The 27,395-nt window shown below is 37.2% G+C and overlaps 1 protein-coding gene across 5 annotated transcripts in view; it reads right to left on the bottom strand.

Moving 5' to 3' along the window:
• AGMO (alkylglycerol monooxygenase) overlaps window positions 1–27,395 on the bottom strand; it is a 240,112-nt gene that overhangs the window by 16,940 nt on the left and 195,777 nt on the right. The window contains exon 13 of one of the 5 annotated variants that reach the window (XM_032110720.1): window positions 15,074–15,195. The exons of the other annotated variants lie outside the window; for them this stretch is intronic. Coding sequence (XP_031966611.1) covers window positions 15,190–15,195 — 6 coding nt within the window. The 3' untranslated portion in view covers window positions 15,074–15,189. Of the gene's footprint in view, window positions 1–15,073; window positions 15,196–27,395 lie in introns of those variants that run through there. 5 annotated transcript variants of the gene reach the window in all.

Genomic DNA, 27,395 nt, shown 5'->3' with positions numbered 1-27,395 from the left:
CTCAACATAGGGCAGAAGGGCTTTTGTTTCCATAGTTACTAGGATATTTCCTTTGAACTTCTTCCAGAGTACTTTTATCTTTTCCACATGCACTGACAGACAATCCTATGAAGTATGTATGTATTTGTGAAATATTCTGTGCTTCATTACCAATTCTTTGCTGGATATAACACAGGAAATTGAGCCCATTGTTAAAGCCAAATTTCTGACTTGCTGATTTAGGTGTTTTAATATTTAGTAATTTATAAATAGGCTTCAGAATATTACAAGTGAAAGATAAAATCAAGAACACTAATTCTGAGAGTTTTTCAATGTTATTATTGTGCAAAGCCGATTTGTTGTTATTAGGTATTTTGAGTCAATATAGTTGCATGTTTTCTAAATTGAAGAGAGCATTTTTTAAAATTAAAATACGTGCTTCTTAAAAAAAGTTGTATCAGTATCTGTTTACTGTCAATAAGAACCTCATGAAAGAGGTCGTTGGTTGAGGTTTTTTGTGTTTTCTTTTTGATGGTTTTTTGTTTGTTTTGTTTTTAAGATAGAAAAATCTGAACTTTAGTTGTATGTATCTAGTTTTTGCTCTTGAAAACATTTATATGACTGAAAAAAAATATTTCCATTGTGGTCTTCAAGATGGAACCATTTTAGCATTTCCTCCAAAACCATTCCCTTGCAATTTAAATATCAAGTCTTCAGCAAATGAAAAACCTCTATTCTATATATCTAGATACTCTATGCATTCTAAACAGATATCAAATGCCCATGAAAAAAAAGGCAAACCAAACTTCAAAGAGATTCTTTTCTTAAGAGATTATTTTAAAAAGCTTTTACATAGAAATACAGACAACCAGTTCCACAGAAAGATATAAAACCAGTTCCATGGACTACATCAGTGATTCTCAAAGTACAATTCTTTGAACTGGAAGATTCTAAAGCAAAAAGTAGTGAGCTGCCCTTGTAGTACGAACCACTGCTCAAACCTTGTCCTTTCACGATGAGGGCTTGTGCTCCACATGCAGCTTGTAGTGCAATGCCTTTCCATTTTCCTGGGGTAGCTCACTAAAAATCCTGGAAACAGGGGTTGTGTTGGGGCTCTCCACACTGGACACCAATAGTGGGATGAAAGCTATGCCAAAGTGGTTCTAATTGGGCTGCCATCTTCTCTCAAAAGGAAGGAGACAATGAGTCGGCTGCTTGCTTAGCAGTCAAAGAATTGACACCCCAAATATAAAAAAGGACATCATGGGGGATTGTACCTCCTTCCTTGCATGGATGTCGTAGATGAAAACATAGAAATTCCTTGTATTGATCCAACTGCATTGTTGTACAAATAGCTTTCTATGAGAAATGGAAAACTCAACAAAACCAAACCAAAAAAACAAACTAGGTTCTCATTAAGGCAAAAAAAAGTAATTTCAAATGTTGTCTGTTAATTTTGGGGGGAAAACACATAAACATAAACACTAGCTTATTCTGACAAATGATTAAGGCTACAGAGTCCATAAAATGCCACGGAAGACTGTAAAGAAGTGCAGACTACATTACACATCTGCCCTAACTTTAGTACACAAAACTCCCACCACCTTAACCATAAATAGCAGTCTCATTTATGCTTTTATATTTATAGTCAGAAAACTTTTAATTCAAAAAATGTTGAATTCAAGACTCCCTATCACATGTTCTGCTACCATAAAAGATTTTTAGCAATCAATAAACTACTAGGAATGGCAGGTACTCTTCTAATGAAGCATTTAATAAAAATAAGTAGCTTGAAGCTTTCTATCAGCGTCCGTCTAAAGACAGTTAACTAAATATTGGCTTAATATCAGAATGGGTTGATCTTTTACGCAGGGAAGAAAATCTCACAAACACAACTTTCATTGACAGCTCAAGAAAAAAATACACATTACTAGGGCTCTTTCTGATAGGAGAGATGATTTAAAGGAAGTGTTTTACTTCCCTTAGAAAGTAAAGTGGTTTCAATAAAGACTTTGTCTAAAATTACACTAGAAAGCATTATGTGCCTTGTATCCCTAATTATCTGATATCCATTGCTAAACATTGTGGGAGTGGACATTACCGTGAAAGAGGTCTAGATGATTAGGTTATTCTTTATTTGACTGACTTAAGAATAGTGAGCACTGAGCCTAGTTTCTTTCTGATTCATCTGTTACAGCAGCAATATGAATTTGGATGAAGTCCACATAATTCATCTTGATATAAGCAACATTTTTTTTTACAGTGAGAACAATCCATAACTAGAGGAAGCTATGCAGGGTTGTGATTGAGTCCCTGTCACTGGACGTTTCCAAGGTGCAATAGGATGGGGTGCTACATCATCTCATTTAGAGTCTCTCTCCTGTGACAGGTTGGACCAAGTGATGTTTCAATGTCCCTTCCAATCTGGGCTATTCAATGATTCTGCTCGTGTTAGCAAGTGATTTGGTACAAAATTTGATAGAAGTTTCTTTGCTGCATGTTATTTAACTTTAGTTAACTATATATACCCATGAGATATGTGGAGAAGGAATAAAACAAGTACAGTGACACTGGTGGTGTCTTCTCCAGATGCTTCATTGCTCTGAAGTGTCATTTCACTTACATGTGCAATGTGTCTGCATTGGCCCCAGCAGACTTTAAAACAAGATCAAAATTACTCTTTGCAGACAAATTATAAGTCCATTAGACCATTCAAACAGATCCTGGTATATCTCATTTATTAAAAGGAAGGCAATGTTTGTGAAAAATAGCTCCTTATTCCCAGATGGAATAAGCTGCTCTCTGCAGTCACAGAGACATTTGGCAGTTATAACGCGGTGTTGACACAGCTGCAGGCCCTGGGTGCTGAGCCAGTTTCACATGGCTCTGCTCTTTCCTTCCTCCCTCTTCCCTCCTAAAATCCAAGGAAAAGTATTGGACATTTTCTCACCTGGCCTAGTTGGTTTTGTGCATGAGTTGTTACAAGATTCCATCACTGCCTTACTTGATGTAGGCACATTTGGCTTTTGTATTTTCAGAAAGGTTATGAAGTCAGCTCAATGCCCGTCTTCAAATATGAAGTTGGTTGTTGGTACACGACTGGGTCAAGAGTTAAATGAGGACAGATCAACGAAGACAAAACACAGATGAATTAACTCACATGGGTGGGAGTGAACCACAAAAAATAAATTCATATTGTCTGTGTTTAGTCAGGTGTCTTACTGGATCCTTTGCTTTTCCTAAATGTGATAGACTTTTGTGTCTAACTTATCATATAACTCAAAAAACACTGAGAAGAGAAGGCAGAAAGAAAGAAGACATTAATATTTCAGCATTATGACCTACTGGGATTGTGAAATGTTTTTGCTTTAAATCACTGAATAGTGATCCACTGCAACAATTTTTGCCTGGAAAAATACTAGATTAAATGTAGATAACACAGCACAGATTTCTAAGACACAAGTCCCTACCTTCCTTTCCCTTTTTTTTGATTGATGAGTAACTGTTTTTATGACAAGCTCATGGTGTTAAGTTACATAAAGAGACTCTGATACAGTCAGATTTGTCCCTAATGCAAAGTTTAGTGTTCACCCACCCCTCTTTTTAAAACTCCTCCAAACATTTAATCTTCTTTTGGCAACTGCTTATCTTGAAAGATTTCTAGAAGCTCCTTCAGAAAACATTTTCATCATCATTAAATGGGGAAAAAGCCAGAGGAAAGGGAGTTTTATTCTTGCACCTTTTCAAGTTTTAATCTGGTCATAAATGGGAGCCACTTTGAGAAATACAGATACATTAGAATGAAAAGGAAGAAAATTTTTCTCCTTATTTTGAGAACTGGCTGATGAATTATCCATCTGTGAGCTACTAGGGGAAAAAAGACATGCTTTCTATGGATTTTTTAGCATATTTTTTTTCCATAGAGAGCTAGGTGTTGTAATAAATAAAATGGGTTTTAGAACTACTCTCTGTGTGTAGCTATAAATAACGTTTTGCATCAAGAGTATATTGAATTCCATTTCTAAATAAGATTATTTGAAATACTTTTTCTTCCATCACATTAGATTCAACTCATTTTTGCATTCTGTATTGGTACTAAATTATCTTTTTAGCTTCATATTCTTTGACAAATCTTAGGCCAATTGAATTTAATTTAGCAAGAGTGACTATAGATGCTAAAGTTTAACTGGTGACATTTCAAGTAATTTTTATACTCCACTTATATAACAATAATTTTATATATATTTTAGACACTATTACATAAGCTTCTTATTGTATAGTACTCCTTTATAAAGCAACTTTTGCCACCCAAAAAGAAAAAAAAAAATAATCAACCATTCTCCATTGGCTTTTAAACGATTATTCACAAAAATATTCCACATATGCTGCATTACCAAAAGCAAACAGATTATACTTTCACAGTGCTCAGCAGCACTGGAAATCCTGGAAGCTGAGTATCAAGGGAGGAGAAATGCAGAAGTGCCTTCTCAATCAAGATAACGGGCCTGTCTGGTAGACCTAATGCTTTATATACAGCCATTGAGAGTTAAATGTCATTGAAAACTTTTGAAGCAAAGTCCTGTACAACTAAATTAGGTGTGCCCTTCCTCCATTGATGGGCACAGAACTGAACCTTGCCAGGCAGTTTGCTGTAAATCACTCTGGGACTCACGTACATCTGTGTGGCTCACTGAATGTAACATAACCACTCCCTCAGGCTCCTCCAGCTGGCAGCAACATCTTGGTTGGTCTAAGATGAGGGTAAAACAGATGGAATAGCTTGTTTCAAACATTGACATTAGTTAGACAAAAGACAAGTATTTCCACTTTCCAACAATGCACCCTAATCTAGTTTTTGCAATTCCATTAGAATAAAAGAAATTAGATTAGCAGGAGGAAGATCATCACCTTCTTTCCAATGAACAACCGAAGCCCTAAAAATGTTGATGTTTTCTAAGACATTTAAATATATAAACAATATCTTTCTCCTCAAGTTTGGATCAGACCAGGCTGTACATCTCTCTCTCTCTAAACAGGCATTAAAAACCCACCCCAAAACCCAAAGAAAAAGAAAAATTCCCACAACAGCTAAAGTTGAATACCTGGGGAATTTGCATTCTCTATAGTGCGCAATGACTTTATATACAAAAGATTAACTATCTGGATTTTTGTCTGGTATTTATGTTTTATACTTGCAAATATTCTTAGTGCCCAACTGGGATTTGGGTAGACTAGATCACAAAATACTTGGCTCTTGATTTAAGCTATATATCAACATTCTGAAGTTAATGCGAAGTCATTGTACTTCACAGACTTCAAAAAGAGAACAAAATTTAAATAACCAGTTAGAATAATATGCATTCCATGACAACTTTTTGAGCTTTTGGAAGACAGAGAACATATCAGATTTTAATTTAATAGATGGGCTTAAAAAGTCCAAAATAATAATAATAATAATAATAAAAGTTATTTCTTGTAACTGGGTTTATTTTTGGAAGAGCTGCTGTGCTTTGTCCCATGAGAACTGTAGCTCTGATGCTTCCTGAATAGATCTTGACCTTCTCAAGTGCTCTTTGTTAAAGCAGTTACAAGACACATTACACACCCTAAAAATAGTAATTCAAAGGATACTTATGAATTTTAATCCCTTTCTGATTCCTTCTCAAGGCAGTTAGCAGGCAAGAGGCCTCTCCTCTCCTTGGAGTGATGTGAAGCTACCCTTAACAAAGCTTGTACCTGGATAGAATGAAAATCCTGCAATTATTTGCTGTATCTAATTAACTGGATATAGCTTTTGTCATGCTTTGAGTCAGAACTGAGGGTTCAATTAAGACTTGTGTAAACCCTCAATTTCATTTGTCAAAATATCTTGCCACTTCTTTGGTAGTGTCCTGAATGCTTGGCATAAGACACGGACCACCTTCAGAGACATTATTAATGAACTGTAATATGGACCAAATATGGTCCCTAAAATTGCAAAAAACTCTGAAATTATAAATTTCATTCATAATTTGCCAGATCTGTTTTTTAATCACAGAATGAATCACTAAGAACAGTAGCTATTACTAAGGTTAGCTAAAAGGACAGATTCCTTCACTCAAAAGTCTGAGGAACAAGCAATACTCAAATAGATCTAAACTATTCCGTTCCATTTTGTCCGTATCTGCTGTTTACACAATACAGAATCTACTACTCTCTCTGCATCTTCAGACAGGAGCTGAGGTGATTAGATGTTTTGGTTGGGTTTTGTTTTGTTTGATTTTGAGGTTTGTGGTTTGTTTTTATCTTAAAACCATACCTTCTGGATTTTGGACAAATCTAGCAGTCTTCTAGCTGCCCTTTGGTAGCTGTAAGCCTAAGATGACAGATCCAAGATATTTGAAGACAGCTACATGTTGAGGAACTGTTGTGTCTGGAGATGTACCCCTCACCACTAGTCAGGTAAGTCTGTGGATCAGAGACACCAAAGCTCGAAAGGTATTAATTCATGGAGATCATCTAATATTTTGTCTGGCAGCTTCCAAATGCTTCCTGAGGCAGAGCTTGGTACCTAAATATGGAGTAATTAGTCTGTCCAAGCTATTGATGAAGCCACAATGTCCTGGAACATGCACTGGTTCTTGGAAAGGATGCTCCATTTTGGTTTTGGGTCTGCTTTTTCCAATGTCTGCAGCAAACATGTCAACAATTCAACCTCTACCAATCCACTACAGTGATTGAATTAGAGGAAAAACTGTTCCTGGACCAACCACAGACCATATTCGTTCAGCTGTCCTTAAGGTTCTGTCTTTATCCAGGGGGTTCCTTCTTCAGACAACATGACAAGTAATAAGCACAGCCCTATGCGCTGGCTCCAAACACCACAAGGAATTACCTCTCCCACAGCTTGAATATAAAACATCAAAGCCACAGCTCTATTTCATAAACGGGGAACTGGTACCTTACATGCTGACTGGATTTTTACTGAATGTAATCAGGCAACTATTAAGACTTTAGAATTGACTTCTCTGTTTTACCTGTGTGCTAAATACAGTGTCATTCTAGTCTTTTATGAGAACCAAATGGTCTGTTTATGAGATATCTTCAAATGTTATTTTTGGATCTTTTCCAGTCTATGTGTCTTGATTTTACAATTACGCTGTTGCTTTATATAGTTCTCATTTAGTCCTTGATGGACTACAGGCATCCTGTTTGCTGGTCTATTATCCAGCTTCTTATCAGTTCCACTCTAAACCATTATTTCAGAGAGTATCTCTTGTAGTTGTGCAACTTCCTCAAACTACAGTGTTTTAATCTACCCTTTCTAAAACAACTTGTTCCAAGTGCTTGAAAAACATTTTCTAATTAAAGAAAATAAAGCACATTTTAAGACAATCACCCAATAGAAGGCAAATAGACTAAAATATAAGAATATTATTACTTCAGTCATATGAAACAAAAATATCTCTTGCATAAGTCCAATGCCTCCACAAATTATCACACTTAAAGCAAAAACCTCCAACAAATTAAGTTCTCCTTTTGGACATTACTGTGGCACTGGAATTTATTTTCGACTCATCACCAGGGTTTCAAGTGTGATCTGATCAATAACCTTAGATGAGAAGAAAACCTCCTTGTAAATGTGCTCGTTCAAGCAAAAGACAGGTTATAATTTTAATTTTTTTTCCTGAAGAGACATGTTTTCTCAGATTGAAGCAAATGGTCTGTTTGCAGGCATTGTGCTCTCCATGCTGCATGATGGGAGAAAGCAGATATAGCATATATAGCTCTGGAATTACATTTAATGTTAAAGGGATAAACTAAGCAAACTGTTGTAAAATTTTTTCTTTTTTTATCATCCAGTTGTTCCAAAATGCCAAGGTTTAGCACCAGCTATTTGGGAAGCTAATCGTAAGAATCATCATTATTACATGACACTACATTACATTACATATAATCTCAGGCCAGACACAACTGATTGATGTCAACTGCTCACTGAGAAGTATCTCCGCTTGGGAACCAAACATTTGTAAATATGCTACTCCCACCAACTAAAACAAAGTTACCCTATCATCCTCATCAGAACACTTTGCATCACCTTAATGACATGTATTTTGCTGATGGAATTACACCAGGGGTGCAATTCCCATTACATAAGATGCGGAATGAGAGTTAAAGATAGTCCCATTTAATGACCATTCATTACAGAACAATAGCTACTTCCAAACTAGTTCATGGTAGAATATTTTTTCCTGACAAAATTCTTCTTGTGAGAGGCATGGAGAAAATTGGGAGTCCATGATGGCTGATACTTTCATCTGCTACATACAATTAGATAAAAAGTTTCACTTTTTGAATATTTATTAAAAGTACCTAAAGAATTTTTAAAATAATAATAATAATACCTCAATCACTGCATTTCTCAAAGCAGTCAGCAAAAAGTTTGCTTTGCAATTTTACCGGAGACAGTAGAGAAGGAACTGCAGAATTATTCTTTGATGGTGAAAAGTGTTTTTAATGGAAATCTTCAAGAATATCTATGGTCTATGTCACTGTTATAATTCTCAAACATCAGCTCCTACTTTCTGCTATTATGAACCCAGATCCTGAATTGTGCCAATGCATTTTTAAAATACGGCATTTGGACGTGCTATGCTGTTCCTGCTGTTTTCATTAGCTACAGCTAGTTGTCTTGGGGTGACTGTGATGTGTATCCCCTATTGCCCAGAAAATAATTTTGTGCCTTTCTGTGCCTTTAAACTGAGCCTGAGAGGGGGGAGAGATGAAACTGAGGGAACTTTCTGAGCAGTTTCTTTTCATGTTTTCAAGGACACAGAGATAGAGACGGCTCTGTGTTCAGCTGTGGCAGCAGAGCAAGAGGGGGGAAAGCACCCTGCTTGCTTTCAGCCAGTTTTTCAGCTCCTTTTTCTTTCTCCGGAGAGAGACGGAGAGTTGAACTTTTGTTTTCCTGGGACTTTGGTTTTTTTTCCTTTTTTTTTTCTCTGCTGGACTGTTTCAACATCAGAATACACCGGAAGGAATTCCCACCAAGGCCTTGGCCCTGGAGGTGGGCCCACCACCCCGCCCCAGCTCCAAGGAGGGGGAGAGAGAGATCTATGGAAGGACTCTGAAATTTTCCCAGGTTTCTCTCAGCAGAGCAAGAGGTTTTATTATTTAGCATCATTATCCTCTTCCTGTGTGTTTGTTAAATAAATAGTTTTTACCTCTTTCCTTCTAGGAAAATGTATTTTTTTCCCGAACCTGGTGGGGAAGGGCTGGTTGTAACCTGCCTTCTCTCAGAGGATATATTTCTAAATTTGGCCAAACTGGAACAAATTTAGTGGCGCCCAACGTGCGCCAGTCTACTAAGTAAGTCTAGGTTAAATTAAGTGCATGAAGTGTATTACACTTTCATCCAGATCTCATGATTTTTATCTTGATGGTCGATCCCAAGACTGGAAAAGGGCATTATGAAAACAATATAGAACATTTTCTAATCAGGAGATGTTAATATCAAGTGTGAATGTACAAGAAATGAAATCTTAAAACTTATTTTTCTCCTCTTCTTTAGGACTTACACACCTTTTTATCCTCCATAGTTACTTAAAAATGTTGTTGTGTTGATAAAAATATAAGATTAATAATCTGTGTATCATCTGACTTAACAGAATTGTTTCTCTACCTAATAATTGGGGAACAGTGAAAGCAGAGTTGATTTTTTCCATCCATTCTTTGATTGGAGACTGAACCTAAAAGAGATACACTTTCACACCCTTGGGGGAAAGAAATAGAAAATTAATCTTCCATTGCTGTTATGCCTCTGTTAGCAGCAGGGTATGAGGTCACATTGCTGCCTCAATAAAGATTGCTCAACCTCCTACACCAAGTGATGTGGTCCTGCAGAGTATGAACAGCTTGTCTATGAAAGAGACTCTGGATGCAGTGGCTCTATAAATACCTAGCCTGTGCAGTTAATAAGGTATATCAGCTGGCAAAAGGTCTTGCAGATGACTAAAGTGTATTGAACAGTAGTTTTCCAGCCTTGTAAAATTGCTCTCCCACACCTTCTCCTTAGAGTTCACCCACGCACAGGCATAAACCTGGACAGAACTGTAAGTTCCCAAGATGCAAGGTGCAAGATATAAAAACAGGGATTTAATTCCCACTTCCTCCCCATACCATCATCCTCCAAGATGAAGGATACAAAAGAAGGGTGGGTGGTGTGGTGGTGGTTCCATAGGCACCTGAAAAGCAAACACTGCAGCCACTGACTCCCTAAAAAGGCTGGGAAGTGCCTGGATCACGTTGTTAGCATCACCCTCAATATTACCTGTGTTTTTCATTTTCTGCGTCTACTCTATCAAGTTGCATTTGTGAAAAAATCATAGAATATCCTGAGCTGGAAGGCAACCACAAGGATCATAAAGTCCTAGTCCTGGCCTCACACAGGACAACCCCAAGAATTACACCATGTGTCCAAGAGTGTTGCCCAAACGCTTTTTGAACTCTGTCAGGCTTGTGCTGTGACCACTTCCCTGAGGAGCCTGTTCCAGAGCCCAACCACCCTCTGGCTGAAGAACTTTTTCCTAATATCCGAGCTAAACCTCCCCTGATATAGCTTCATGCCATTCCCTCAGATCCCATCGCTTGTCCCCAGAGAGACCAGTGTCTGCCCCTCCTCTTCCCCTCACAAGGAAGTTGTAACTTCTTGTTACAACTGCAATGAGGTCTCCCCTCAGTCTCCTCCAGGCTGAACAGACAAAGTGACCTCAGCCACTCCTCATACAACTTCCCCTCCAGACCCTTCACCATCTGCGTTGGCCTCCTTTGGATGCTCTCTAGTAGCTTTATAACCTTCTTATATTGTGGTGTCTAGAACTGCACACAGTACTCGAGGTAAAAGACTAGTACAGGGAAAGACTAGGAAAGGCCTACAGGGAAGCCTAGGTCAGAAGCTGCAACTGTTTGAAATATAGACAGTTCTAGCTCCTTCTCCTTTTAAAGGTTTTCCACTTACCAACCTCACTACACAAGAATTTAGAAGATTACAGCTAACAAACCTCATCTAATATTGGCAATTTCCAACACCAGCACTATAAAATATTCACTTGCAGGGCTTTAATGCACATTTTTCAGGTCATGTCAAAGAAGAAAGAGGAACAGGTAAGTCACCTGATCTCTGTCCTCCCCACAGCCATGCAAACAGGTGTGCTGTGACTTTTTGCAGCTGAACACAACACAAAAGCCACTACTCGGCTAAGGGGAAAAAAAAGTCAATGTCAAAGGAGGAAATACAAGAACTTAGCTTTCTACCATCCTCCAACCCCTTCAGTGCTTCATTTTCAGCTCCTCCCAAGATACACTCTCCTCCTTTATCTTAGACACCAACAAGCTCATGGAGGAGACATTTGTTGTTCGTGCTTAATATCAGTTTTTAAAACATACCATATTCTTTGACTAGAGGTTCTACAGATCAGCTACGTATGTGAAGGACCATCCCTGTTGTTTTGTTTTGGACCTGGCTCTGACTACTTAATGGCTACTTGTTAATTTTTGCTGACGCATTTTTGCTCCTCCTCTCCCCTCAATGAATAGGAATGAATATGGCAGCAATTTTCTGCTCACAGCCTGCGTGCTACAAATGCATCACTGTCAAGTCTCCTCTCCAAGTTGTCTTCTTTCCCTCAATCACTTAACTGAACTGCAGCTCTCTAGATTTTTACTATTTGTAACAGAAAATAACTCAGACACTTGTAATTCAAAGGTGAAAGTATAGTACTAAAAAATCCCAAAACAGACAATAAAGCATCCTCAAAAGACCCGCCACAACCAGACCAGAATGCATGAACTTTTTAGAAATTATGCATGCTTTTTTGCCCTACTGTTCTAGCTACTAGGAAAAATATGATTTATTACACCACATAGTCAGATTTACAATCGGACCTAGAGTAGTCATATTTTAAAATATTTCATTATTGACTCCAAAAAATGAAGGCAAGCTCTAAGCCCTGACTTTAGGGCTTATACATTTCAGGGAACATTTCAGGGGAAAATGAAAAACCCCACACCTTTGTATTAATTTACTCACAAAAAGCATTCAACCTTTCCGTTTCCCTCTTTCTTGACATGATAATACATTTTATTTACATGAACACCCAGGCTTCCCTAACCCTTTCTCACCAAACTGGTGGCCAGTACAGCCCCCCCAGACTCCAGCTCCAAGGCCTGGTGTATTTCTTTATTTGCCCATGATTACACATCTCTAGTCCTCACATAAAAATACTTCACACAGTTCCTTCTCGCAGTTTGTTCATACACTCACAAATGAAGCCGGCTCTTAGCTCTTCTGCTCTTAAATCTACAAGTGTCATATTCCCCACTACTCCAATAATAATGGAAGTCCCTTCCAATACCAAGTTTCAAACCTTTTTTCCAGAGCTGTCAGTCTCTTGCCTAATCCTGCCATGAACACCTTTAGCATTTTATCTCTAGAGATAAATCAAGGAAGTTTTATTCCTCAGAGTCTGATCTTTAAGAAAGAGATGTTACATTTATAGATCATTTTAGAGGATATAATTATATAAGCACAATTTAATAATTATGAGACATTGTGGATATGAAAAGAGTAAATCATGTTAAAGAAATCTGGTTACTTTTAAAAATGAAAGATGTTATTAACCTAGATAAACCAAGAGTCCTGACTTAGCTGGGGTTTTAAAAAGGTTCAGAGGAAAGTCAAAATGATGGATCATTGTTATCATTAAGAAAGCTTTGTTGTGGATGGACTAAATCTTTATTAAAACTTTTGTCCCAATATGAAGCACTTGTGACCCAGCATTCACATCTGAAAGTCTGTATCCTGAAGTCTGACTCTTTCCCATCCTTGATGTGTTTGGGTTCTTTAGCGCATCTGGTTTCCCTGTAAGACTGTGATAAGTTCAGTTGACTCCAGATCTGATGCAGTTGCCTGCCTTCAGGTTTGAGCAGTACCAAGGCATTAATTACTACCCAGAAAAAAAGGGGATTGGGTGGAAAACAGAAAGGCAGCTGCTGAGAAGTGAAGTCTCGCAGGATTGTAGATTAATACCAGCAGATTTTCATATTTTATTCAATGGTCTACATAAAGCTATAATAAGTCAGATCATTAAATTTGCAGATGATACTAAAATAAGCAGAGTATTTAAGACTCAGAGGGATGCAAGAATAATCCTGACATTAACAAAATGAGCTCAGAGGTGAGATAGGAAATTAAATGAGTATTCATTTAATGTAATGAAAATTGACACACTTCAGTAAAAATAATGTTCAGGACACATACTGAGACACAAGTTAAATTATACTAAGGTAATTAATATGTAAAGAGAGAGCAAGTTAGGAGCTATTCTTAAATTGCCATTCATAGTTTTAAATTCTAAGAAGACATGACCCCTGTCCTAAAGAGATAACAGATTGGCACAGACAAAATAACACACTGTCATTTAACACAGTAAGAAAGAGTGTCTTCCAGCACAGTATAGAAAAGAGAAAGAGAGCCCTTTGGACCTGCTAGTCACTAAGATGGCTCTGAAGAGTGACTGTGATGGCCATCGCCACATTTGACTTTTGCTATTCTCTTCAAATTTATATCTGACTAGAGTCTACTTCAAAGCTACACAGAACATTTTAAGAAAAGAGTCCCCAGGTATGAAAATAGAAAAGTTGTATTACCAGCTAGCTGAATAATATTCAAGAAAATTAAATAAGAGGAGGCAAAGACATCTCAGCTGGCAAACAAAAAAAAAAACCCTCAAATTCCCAACCTCTAAAAGTAGGCCTTTAACTCTCTCTTAAGGTTGCTGAAGGAAAAAGATATGAGAATAAATCAAGCAGAAAGCCAGCAAGATGCAGAGGAAAGGGCAAAAAATGGAAAAAAAACCTAAAGCAAGAACATAATGAAACAAACCTGCAGGCAAGCTAAAGACAAAGATCCTTTGCCCTACTTCACACCAGAGAAAAAGCAATCCCAAAACCACTTTTTAAGTATATAGTAAAAAGACTGTAAAAGCCAAAGTCATTCTTTATTAATAGTACTATAACAGCTTTTCATAACACATACCTCCAGAGTGGGTATTCCACTCCATTATACTAGTGAAAACTCTGAGGAAGACTGAAAACACTTCACCTCACAATTTCCCCATTGGACCATTTACATTAAGGGCAGCAGGGTGCCCTGCTGTACTTGGTTTAGCCAAATTTCCTTGCCTACTCTATTAACAGCCCAAACTAACTACAAGCATCTACAAACATGTAGAGACTTAGTAGACCTATTGTTTGTTACAATTTGAAGAGCAAAATTTCAAGGAAAAATAACAGCAGTGTTAACAGAGGGAAACTGCCAAGGTCATATGATTCATTTGTGTATGAGCTTAGCAACAAAGGAGCTGTGAAATACTGTAATAGCAATAAGCCAATGGATTAACAGAGCACCAAGCAACATCTTGAAGGAGATCAAAGTAGTAAACAAAATGAAATGCAGTGACAAGAATGAGAATAGGGTGTTCAGTTCTTAGCAGTATGAAAGAGTGAATGAATTGCAAAGGACCCACATCTTACAGCAACATAAGAGGAGGGGAAAAGATGCGAGCTTTACCTCAGTTAAAAAACAGAAATAAATTACTGTTCCTTCTTTAATGAAATATTTTGTTGCTGTCTTTCCTGAATAAATGATGAGAACTCTGAGTCTTATAAATAATGTTACCCTAAAATATTTAAACAAAAAGTAGAACAGTTACAGGACATAATGAAGTACTACTTAAGATTCCCAGAAAACGAAATAATTCATCTAGGATACACTGCAGTGTCAAAAAAAAAGAAAAACAGTGACTCATACTGGCAAGCAAGCATTCTGATTCTCTGATTTAAGTTTAGAAAACATAGTTTGATATGTTTGTGAAAGAATTACAGTAACTGTATCAAAATCAATCAAGTCAGAGGATATATAAAAAATACACTGTATCAGGAAACATTGCTCCACACAAATAAAGGGCACAGTCTGTGATGTAAATGGAATAGAATCTGTTAAAATATGACAAATTCTGATTAGTAAAGATAAAACCTAACTTAAATATAAACTTACCGGAGAACAAATCCATTGAGAATGAAGAGCATGCTAGGTGTCAGGATGATGGAATCACACTCAGTAAATATGAGTGCCTCATCCGTCAGTAACATCTCCTTGCTGCAAGCACCAAATTAAATCTGCAAAATATTTTATCTTGGTCACAGCTGCTGTTAAATATCAAGGTCTCAGCTTGTATATGAATGTATACAAATGATACCATTAAAAATTCTAATTTAGCAATAATATTTCCTATGCAAATCTCTGTAATGCCTCAAATACAATAACAAATATATGGAAATAGACACTTCTTGATAGCAAATACCAAAATTGTGGGCTCAATCCCTGTATGGGCCATTTACATTCAAGAGCTGGACTAGATGATCCTTGTGGGTCACTTATAACTCAGAATTTTCTCCAATTCATCTGTGCTTCAGTTACTATAGAAGGTGGAAGATACACAAAACCTGAAATCTCAATTTCCCACTCCTTTTTTGTTGTGTCTCCACTAGCACTCTCCCTCACCCCATCACATCACTCACTCACACAGCTGGGCCTTCAAGGTGTGTTCTGCTTTTCTGCTTGCAAGAGATGATAAGAAAGGAAGTACCTATTTCACTTCTTTCTCTCACTTTATACCCTAAGAATGCATGTATTACTCTGTTTAGGACAGGAAGAGCAAGGAACTCTGATACTACAGTCTACTACTGATACTCCTAACAGTCCTGTTCGGAAGCAATTCCAAAACATCTACTTTTAAATTTTTATTCAAAATTTATTGATGATTACTATTCCCATTGTATTTTAAGGCTTCCTTGCCAATTAGTTTACCAGCTTCTGTTTTCTTGTTTAATCCCTGAAGACTCAAAGGTTATATGCAAATTGACCTTTTATTCTCCCAGGTTCTGGTGTGCACCCCAATTGTGTTTTGACTACCTGCTGGCATATGGCAGGAACTTTTCACTTGTTCCCTCACTATGAATTATGCCAGCCTGAAAGCAGTATTACGTCCTCAATCTAAACAAGAGGAATTCCCTGTTAATTCCAGCTACCATGAAATCTACAGACAGCCTGGGAAAACCAATCGTAATGCCTCTTAGCTTTTGGTTTATTTCTTACAATGATGACTCCTCTTGCAGTCTTCAAATAGCCCTTTTTGACTGCTTTTACATATAGGTGACTGGAACTGTAGCTAATACCGTGGTAATACGGAGAGGGTCTCATCAGCATCTTGCAAAAACAGCATTAAGCCTTTTCCCTCTTAACAAAGAATTTCTCATTGCACACCACCTTCTTTCTCAATCCTTTAGAGACCCCTGGAACTGACCAGCAAACCCAGCTATTCCTTCTCAATTACACTTAGTCACTTGTGCTTTGAGTTAACAGCAGGTTTTTGTCGTTAGCTTTTTAGTGAATGACACTGCTGTTTGTATTACTAGAATGCATTAAATTTCTGTTATTCTATTTATTTAAGATTATACTATATCCAGATCTGTCTTTCCCAATGTCTTTCAGCTTTATCAGCTAATTTTCATTTCTGCACTCAAACATTCTGTGCCAAGGTAATTAGAGAAAAGTTAAATAATAATAACCTCAAGACTGAGTCACTAAGAGTATAATATTAACTCCCAGGGTGTTTTTTATCAGCTTCATCCAAGAAAATTAGAACAGGTGAACTGCATGAGACCAGAATTTCCCTTTTACCTAATTGCTTAGGGAAATTATATGATTTTTGTGTTGAATAGCCTATGAAAGATATTTTTTTTATTCCATAAATTCAAGTATGTTTGAACTCCATAAACATTTTTTGTGTTAATAATATTCTACAACTGTAAAGTTCACAGTTTAATTATGTGGTAGGTGAACTCCATTTTCTTTTGAACCTAACAGCCTATAACTTCATTTGATGATACCAAATTTTTCAGCATTAAAGGAAGTTAATGAGCATCCCTTTCTACTTTACACCACAATCATACTACTTTTCCTGAGGGTGAAAAGACCAATTGTATTTAGTAATTTTTTTTGTTTCCTTCCATACTTTAGTATTACTGCATTTATCACAATCTCTCTCAAATTTTCAATAATTGTTAAAGTATTGATAGATAATACACTGTTCTTCTCTAAAAAATCACTTAACCCATGGAAAAATGGCAGCAATTTAATCTGAAATGACCTTGCTTTTGTTAACCACGCTGCATTTTATTGTTTCCTCTTTACCTGAACATTTTTAATTTTTCCTCATTTCTTAAACACTTTTGAATCCTACTAAGGTCAGATTAATGAGCATCAACTTACTTCAATTATTTTCTTCTGTTATCTAATAAAAGTGCAGTATCTGTTGTTCTCCAGGGATGAAAGCATCCTTATTGTTTCATTATTTTGGAACACTAAATAATGGGTGCCCAAAGCTCAACTCATTAAGCTTACCTAGTTTTGTTTCCAAGAGTTATTCCCTTTTTATATATTCAAACTCACGAATCATCCTCATTTTGCTTTCATGTTCTATGTCTTCCTCCTAATTTAAAACTGAAACTAGGCATTCATTTGGATATGTAGACATACTCTTTGAATTTATTTTTCCATTCCTTTTACAGCTTCTGAGCTCAATGTTTTGCAGCTCTCAATTGATCTTTACTAGTGTAAAGCTTCCTAGGTAAAGTTTTCTTTGCTGATGAGTTCTTCTTTTCAATTCTTTCAGATTTACTCCGAGTATATTTTTAACACAACTAATCATTTAGTTAGGCTTAGATCTTTCCCTGGATATTTGTGTTCTTTATTCTGTTTATATTAATAATAATAACAATTTGTTTTATCTTTGTACAAGCTGTTTAGGTGCCACTGTTTAGGAGGGATCGTTCCTTCAAAGAAGTGCCTTTCTACCAGCTTGCATCACCATGGATCTAGTGATGTACCTGAACTAGCATGCTACCCCTACAGCCTGAACAGTGGGGAGAGTGATGTAGCAGGCATCCAGGTGGCTCTGCACAGTGCTGTGCTCTGTCACAGCTGAGATGAAGGGGGATTTTAATAAAACAGGACAGGCTCAGCCAGGATATGTCTGTCCTGTGCTCTCAGTACACAATGTTCCAAGGAGCTTATCACCACAGCACTGTGCAAATTGGGCTGGAGCCTTTCTGAGCTTAATGCACCCAATTGCATGATAAAAGAGCAGAGGTCTAAACACCTTTTCAGAGTCTGGTTGAGAAAAGTCAGGAATATTAGAAGCTCCTGGCCATACCAGAAAACAGATACATACATAAAATTCCCTTGTGGTGTTCCTATCCCTCTGTCTCTTGTGATCTTACCTGCTAAGTACCCAACAGAGACAACAGTGAGTTTTACTCACTCAAATTAAATAAATGTCTCCCTGAATATCTATCTTCAAGATTAGAGAAAGAAACTTTACGCTTCTAGTATTCACTCCTTATATTCATTTCTGCAACCAATCATCTTGAAAGCAGTGATCAGCAGAGAAAAGTGACTGCAGTGGTTGCTCACCTGAACTAAGTCATGAAAATTGTCCATAAAAGTGAAATGGACACAGTACTAAACCAGCATTATTTTATGTAGCAATATTTGCACAGAAAAGTCACAATATGCTAACTACTTAATTACTTCCTGTTTTATTCTTTTACAGACAATCTGAAACTACCAAAGAGTATGATAGAATTCCTCTTAAATAGATGAAAGGTGTGATTAATTTGGATATATTTTCATTATAAAAAGTGTCTTTACAACATTATTAACATTTCATTTCTCCCGCAGGCTCTGTAAAGGCTGAATAAGAATGGAGAACATACCACTGGCTGTAAAAATTGAACATTTCTCACTCAGCAGCAGGAGAAATGGATATGTGATTCATATGAAAACAATAACTGCATTATAAATTGTTTTATGTGGTATATTCTGGGGTTTATGCACAGAAATCTGCAAAACAAGCACTTCAAAAAACAGTAATTTGAGGCTTTGTCAAGTATTTTTGCACTAAGATTGTTTGAGTCAATTACATTTGCTATTCTAAGATCATACTTCACCTTTTCATTTCATAGTAAGTTCCCTGTCTGACTAGTTCCCTGACTGATGTGTGGGCTTATTATCATAATGGAGTGAATAGGACACAGCCATGTTGCTACTGGGGAAGACATACCAGAATAAATAAAAGCAAAACCAAATTTTAAGATAGGTGAAACAATATCAAGAAGTAAAATCCCATTTAAGCCTTTGTTTGCTTGAGAAAATAAATTTTCTTTAAAAATCAGAATTAACTGAAATCAAATTATATGCAAAAAAACCAAACCAAAATAAAACCCTAGCAAAACCTACAGTCTGAGGCAAGGAGGAAACCTCTTGCTTCTTTTGCAGGGAATTCCTTATCATATTTTTGTAGAATTGAAAAAGCCAGGAAAAGGCCCCAAAGTCACAACTTCTAGCAAATGAAACTTTCACATGAAGATATTCTTCATCGGCCAGATGTGTATGAAGAGAGGTGGCTTGAGGAAAATGTGCATTTCTCCAGTGTTCATTAAGGGACTCTGAGAGTTCTCAGGAGAATAAGGGACAAACAGAAAGGAAAGGTTCTGAAAGAGTCCTGAGGACTTGCCACAGCACACTCTCCTTACACATTTCAGTTCTCCTAATTTCTCCTAGAGATTTTGTGAGGTAGCATTACTCAGTACTGCCTACTGTTGAAACCAAGGACTGACTTCTAGAGCTGTTTCACAGTGAATAGACATTTAAAAAAATGTATACACATTGGATAACTTAGTGCAATGTAAATCCATTGGCCACACTTACTAATTGTTTGTCAGTCTTACACCTCTGGAGAAGTCTAGGACCCTTGTTGTAAGCTCTAAACAGACACAAGCCATATTCTCAGCATAATCCATGAAGATGGCTTGCTTATTCAAAGCAGAGTTAACTTCATTCCAAATACTCTGGATGGCTGTGTCCCTTTGACAGCACAGACACCAGGTATCATTGCCCATGAAAAAGGCTTTTTTGCTGACTGGCTGACTGCTACTGTACCCACTCTCTTAGATTTGGTTCTGTTAATACGTCAAAGTCTTGCGTATATCTATAGAGAATTCAATCAAATATTGTATTTGTTTCACTTTGAGGTTACAGCTATAGTTGATGGGTTCCTTCTAAACAAACTTCAGACAGCTGGGGAAGTTTCTAAGTTCACCCATCATCAAAAAAGAGAAAGGCACATTTTTCTCCTTGAATCTGATTTGAAATGCTGCTACATTTTTTTCTTTTTTCATCAGTATTTTCATTCTTGTGTATGTTTTGATGACAGATAAATATATATATGCTTTTGTTTAAACTGAAATTTTTATTGTCCAACAATTTTGCTTTCACTAATATACATAGGGATTTTTTTTAAAAAACATTATTCTTCAAAGCTCCAATAGATGTCACTATCAAAATATAAAAGAGAGCTGGTTGTGTAATGCAGTCAAAGAGAAACACAGCAGGGAAGCCTCACTTGCTGGACTGCTTTAAACCCCAGCATGAGAGCACAACTCATTAAGCTAGACATTGAAGTGAGCTGCCAACCATAGAGTGCATGTCTTTTCATTCTTTAAACCCTCACTGTTAGATCAAAAATATCTAATAGTTTCACTAAACATGAAAGTAACACTGAACCTACTGGGTGTTTGGGCTAATAAGCAGTTTCCAGTTAGGTTTTTTGCTCTCTGCCCATTCAACTTCAAAAAAACGACCTATCTTTTCTTCAGCCCACTTTGCACATTACTGTGCTGTGTTTTACGAATGCTCATTTTTCCTGTTGGTTTGGATCACATCTGGAGTAAGTTTGATGTGAAGCTTTACTACTGCTTTTGAAATGGCATGTCAAAACATGACAGCACTGCTTGAAATGGATAAGTAAAGCTTATAAGTAAAATTATTTCAGAACTATTTGCCCATGCTACAGAAATCTTTAAGCTTTTGTACTGACCAAGAAAGTACTTTGTTCTTTTATCTAACCTTTAAGTCCTTGGGAAAAAAACACACTCTGTATGAGTATTGGAATCTTTCACTGTTCTGAGCAGTCTCTTTTTTATACTGCTTGAAAGAGGAGGTAAACTCTATGTAACTACTGTGTTACCTCTACTGTATGATGCTGAGATGGGTCTACTAGCTCTCCTACCTTGGGAAACTAGCTAGTTTAAAAATTAAAACAAATTACTTATTTATTTTTAAATAAATAAAAAACACGTAGCCCCTAATTCTTGGGAACACACCTGGGAATGGGAGGCTTTCCAATTTTAAAAAACCTTGTGGCTTTTCTACAAATCTCTGCAAGCTTGTATGGTGAATGTCATTTTGAACAGGTAGTAGAGTATTTTCACTGGTGAAAGTTTGTCAAGTTTGTCCTTGCATCAGGACCCATCCCCAAACTAAATCGTACCACAAGATGTCAGTGCAAACAACTCCCATATTGGTGGCTCCATATGATTTGCTTGTGAACCTTGTTCCAGTCTGAAGTTATCTTGAGCAACAAGTATGCCCAAAGGTTGCTAGTCTATTTACAAGCAAACAGCTGCAGGATGAAAGGGAAGAATTGAATAATTTGTTGCAGGATGACCTGTCCAGCCTAGATCTCCACTGCTCATGTAGGAAGTCTTTTTGCTTTGTCTAGAATTCTGGATCCGTGCATTAATTCGCAGACACAGACACTTGAACAGTTCTGCTAAAGAAAAATCTGTGACTTACAGTCTAGAGAACCTTTTTGTTAGATACAAATGCCTTTTAAAAAAATTATGCCTGAAGCTACAGAATTTATGATATGCTACTGCGCCTACCTTTTAAACCATGTTTTAAAACAATTTGGCTGAGCCACAGTTTAATGAGCTTAGGATGTGAGGGAATTCAATGAGAAAAAAGAAAAAACCAACCAAACACAAAGGTCAGCACAGCTACCTACTTTATATCAGCCAAAGATCAGGCTCTTTTTACTGACACATTGTAGGAATAAGACCAAGCTACTGCTTCTCTCTCATCTACCTATTTTCATATTTTTTTTATTCCAAGACCAGCTTTGATTTGGGATGATGGGAACCTCCAAAAGGTATAAGCATTGGGGCATGCTGGAGACCATAAAGTATGAGCACACACTACAGGTTGCAAGGTTTCTTCCCACCAGAAATGACATGACCTGAGTACATAGAATCTAAAATTAGCTCTTAGGGAACACAGCAAGTGCCTTTTCCATTTGCTTTTTACCTGCTGTTTCTTGTGAGAAGGAGTTATTCTTGCATCTCTTATTAATAGTCTCTGATGTGCTACTGACAGCAGGAAATTTATCTGTGAGACTCTCTTCATGTTAGACTCAGTTCATTAGAGAAAAGTAGACTCCAGGTACTCACACATGGTGTCTAGGCAGTTTACCTGACTGACCACCTCCAGAGATTCTGTAAATGGGAAGACAGAAAGCAGGCTTAAACTGTACAGCATCCCTCTTGACTCTTAAAACAATCTTCCATAGATAATCCACTCACAGGAGATGATACTAGGATCCTCAGCCTAGCTGGCTTTCCCCATTTGTGTGCTTTCCCTGCAGGAGGTGTAAGAAAGGCACTGAGACCTTTCAAAGAATCCAGGTGAAAAAAAGCCAAAAGCAGCATTCTCCAGTAGCAATTGCAATAGCACAGAAAATCATTAATGGGATTATAATAATCAGATTTTATCAAACATCTGGAGTACAGGCTTTTACCTAGCCTAAAATAGCGAAGGGCCTTGAGGGGAAGCCGTATGAGGAGTGGCTGAAGTCACTTGGTCTGTTCAGCCTGGAGAAGAGGAGGCTGAGGGGAGACCTCACTGCAGTTACAACTTCCTCATGAGGGGAAGAGGAGGGGCAGACACTGATCTCTATTCTGGTGACCAGTCACAGCACCTGAGGGAATGGCCTGAAGCTGTGCCAGGGGAGGTTTAGGCTGGATATTAGAAAAAGGTTCTTCACCCAGAGGGTGGTTGGGCACTGGCACAGGCTCCCCAGGGCAGTGGTCACAGCACCAAGCCTGACAGAGTTCAAGAAGTGTTTGGACAATAACCTTGGGCACATGGTGTGACTTTTCAGGGACAGAAGTTGGCTCTGATGCTCTGTGTGGATCCCTTCCAACCGAACATATTCTGTGATTCTGTGATTCCATACTACCTATAGAGATAAAATAAAATGTCAAGTTCACAATGATCACAGATATGAAAGCCTGAAAATTTTAGCAGGACTTTTAATGCATAGTTAAAAAAATTAACATATCTTCTCCAGACAAGCGAATAAGAAACAGAAACCATGAAAGAAAAATATTTTTCTACATAATTTCAGCTCACTTCTCCTAATCAGAAGCTGTTTCCTAGGTGAACCAAATGTAAGAACAAAGCCATGTAGTGTTATTATTTTGCACCTTTTTAACTTTAGTGTCTGCTGAATATGTAGTCAGTAAAAAACCTGGAGGTTATGACTGCAGGTACCCAGAAATTACTGCAGTTACTACACATCAATTACCTTCTGGAAAATACAAATCTTCATCTACATATCCCATTCTGTCAGAATTCAGACATAAATCTCTACATCTTAGAAACTAAATGCATATCTGCTAACCAGACAAGCTCAAGGACTCAGGAACTATTAATTCTGTTTCCCCGAGATCTCCTCAACAGGAAAATAGACCTTATAGTTGAATATTTTCCACAGAGTATATTTAGACTACATAACTACATTTTCCATAAGTTCCAGAAAATCTTCCAGAAAAAACAAAAACATCCCAGTGCACATTTTTGGCAAATTTGACTGAGCTCAGACTGTGCAACTGAACCTAAAAAGCTGAATTACTTTTACTTATATTAATAGTATAATGACTAATATTTTATAACCCTTATTAACACTTATCAGTCATCACCACTGTTTCCCTCTAAAATCTGACTAAAAGACATATGATAATTTCTTCAACATACTTACAAAAATTAACTTCATAGCTACTACTCTGTGTTACACTGCCTACAACTTTGTGAAATACTATCTAGAGGAAATATTACATGATTTTTTTTTCATTCTGAAAATTCAAAAGAAAGAAATATTTTAAAATACTTGACTTCAGCATCCACTAAGAAAAGTGGTTTCTGATGGTGATTCACAATCATTATATACAACCCTATAGTCATCCTTCTAAATGAGAAAATTACAGTAGGAAACATACTAAATTACCCTCTTTAGTGGATGTATTTATCACAGCTACAATGTCTAGTGGTCTGTCTTGCTTAATTTCATTATCTTGAATGTAATGCAATGGAATCTGACAGGACCATAAAGAGAAGCATTGAGAATATACATCAAGTCCTCAAATGCACCAGCAAACCATTTCATCCTCTTTATGCAAATATTGTTGGAAAAATCCCTGATGTGTAGCATAAGACCCATTTGCTTTGCACTTATCCAAGGCACAAGGTAACAGAGAAATTCCTAAACAGGAAAAGCACAAAGAAAGCATTATGCGTTGTTATCATAACAACAACCATCACCACAAATAGGCCACAGGAACTCTCTGTGGACCATCTCCTCTGTCACATCTGTTCTTATTAAATTTCTATTTTGAATGACAGTGACTTTGAGCATTCACTGCTGTGCCTGATAGGTTTGTACTCACGATAGGCTTGTAACTCTCCCTGTGCCAGGGCACACCCCCCTGGCTGCCCCAGCAGAAACCTGTGCTCTTTCTTGCTCTGCGAGTTTTGCTTCTTGAGTCCATCTATGCTTCCCTGCCTGGAAATGATGAGGAAAGGAGGCTGGACACCTCACCTTGTTCAGGCTGCTTGACACGGTACAACGCCTGTCTCTGCCAGGGCTCAGATGTCTCTCAGCCATACTCAGAGATGAGTTATTTTCCATGTAGCATCTTAAGAGCTGGTTAATTCCTCAGGAAAATAACCACAGGTTTCCATAAAGAAGTGTGAGGAGGAAGCCTTTAGTAGAATACAGAAAGTTTTCATGATCCTATAATACCCAGGGCTATGTTAGCTAAATTCCAACTCTACCACCAGGCTTTCTTGCAAGGAGAAAACCTGGAGAAAATAATACTGAACAACAATCCTTCTCCTGTAGCACAAACCATTGATAATTGTTCTTCACTAATAAGGCCCTTTACACACATACTACAGACCAATTACCAGGCATAATTAACCATAATAAACTATAGGCATGAGACACTCAAAGATTTTTTCATGAATAATAGGAATATTGTTAGCAAAGAAAAAAATGTATTCGAATATATATCTTATTATTGGCCATGAAGTCATGAAGACAATACTTTTCTCTTACAGCCATATTTCAGATAAAATAAATAATATATAAAATAAAACCAAAGGTGATCTGACCCTCAATGACAGATTTTGTTCTCAGAATCTCAGAAACTTGCCTTTAATTGCCTTCTTTTTCTTCCACCAATCCCTGATCATCAGGCTTTTCTCTCTTAGACATCACTGTCAAATCCAGTTTATGGTCACAGACAGGAAACTGGGAATACTTGAGGTTTTACAAAAATAAGCACATTGGTACATACCTACACTGCTGCACTATATAACACTTTACCTTCCCTCAAAGTATTTTTTTTGCACTGTGATTAAAAGAAGAGCAAAAATAAAACCTTTGCTTTCAGGATGATTAAAGGTAGTGAGTCAGCCATGAGTCATGAGCAGAGAGAAGGTAAAGGGCTGTTAGATCTGAAATCGCAAATGCTGCTACGTGAAGCAAGAGAGTAATGCCATTATGTTCAAATAACAGGCTCATGACCTCAATGCAGACAGACAGCAGCAAAAGACATGATCACACTCAGTAAGCTATTCTTTGATCTAAAAATTGTAGTTCAATTGTCTTATGGTATTTTTCTTTCCTGGCAAATTGTAATTTATGTGCTGATAAGTACTTGCATTCAAGGTTTGTGGAAAAAACGTAAGTAGCAGAAAACACCACAAATTCCATAGTGCTTAAAATGTTCCGTGATTTTCTTCATTATTTTAATCTTTTTTTAATCAACCATTGCTAATACTGGGCTGTCTGTCTCTGCCACATTAAATGATCCACAAAAACTGTAGTGATACACCCTGAAGCAAAGAGACAGTGATAGCTAAAGCATGGTGCTGAAGGGACAAAAAGTAACTACAAAGAATTAATAACAAGGAAACAGGAGAGAGAGTAGAAACTGGGAAAAGGACAGTGCCATGTTAGTTAAATGTAAATAGAAAATGCATCATTAGAGGAAACGAGGCAAAGACAAGTGAAATAAATAAATATAACAGTAGCAATGTATGAGCAGTGTATAGTGTTTTTTGGATATTAGAAGAGCCTGTTGACTGATAGGAACAGTAAAGAAAGTAGGCACCTTTATGTAAGTATTGGCTCCCATTAAAAAAAAAAAGAAAAAAAAAAAAAAGTAAAATATTTGTGGATATGAAATATGCCACCATGTACCTCCACACATAACAAACCTAAGGAAATCAGGAGAGGATATTTTGCAAAGATGAATAAACACTAGAGAGAGAAAGAGAAAAATGGGGAGAAAGAATAAAGGAGGAAGAAGTAAAAATATAGCAAGGGGTGGGGTGGAGAGAATTCATTTTGTATCGCTTTTCTGTGCCAAACCATAAACACAAGGACACTCAGCAGTTCATTTTTACTCAATGTTTCCACATTTTTCTGCTGTTTTCCATAGGTGGGGCAAAAAAGACAAAGAACCGAGCCAAGTTTTCCATTGGCCTTGATATTAATATGGAAGTGCTTCTCCAGCATGTGAGATATCTTATTTTAGCTTTATGTTGTGGTTTGTACCTGAGTTTCAAATGTGGTATTTTAACACTTGTTTTCTCTAAAGAGAAAATCCTGAAGTCCACAGTACATCTCTTGTTTGCTTTTCCCAAACTGCTGGGGGTGGAAGGCAACACGGCATAGTGTGGTGAGGTCTGCTGAGAGTTACTGAGGGTCAGGGGCCCTCAGAAAGCCAGCCTGCGGCCTGCTTTGTTTGAATTCCAAACTGAATTGCTGGTCAAACACCAGCAGGGAACCAGGAAACCCAGCAAAACTCTGCCTCATAGCCCCTGTGTATGCCTGTGCTGGAAACAGAGGTTTTACGGAAAAAGGGTACACCAAGAATAGTTTTTTCCCATTCAGCTTTAGCAATCCCAAGAGTTTAAAAACCGTGAGTCAAGCTCGTGTTGTCACTAGGATGTTTTAAGAGGGAAAATGGTTTAAAATATTACTGATTTAAATGATCTTGTCTGCCTTTTAGATTTTGAACTTTCTATAGGTCTTGTTTTCAGGAGGCAAAAATATTTCTGTATTCACATA

This window comes from Corvus moneduloides, chromosome 1 (assembly GCF_009650955.1).
Source record: "Corvus moneduloides isolate bCorMon1 chromosome 1, bCorMon1.pri, whole genome shotgun sequence".
NCBI classification, from domain to species: Eukaryota; Metazoa; Chordata; class Aves; order Passeriformes; family Corvidae; genus Corvus; species Corvus moneduloides.
The sequence above is the reverse complement of the archived record's forward strand: the minus strand, read 5'-3'. Positions and strand labels throughout refer to the sequence as shown.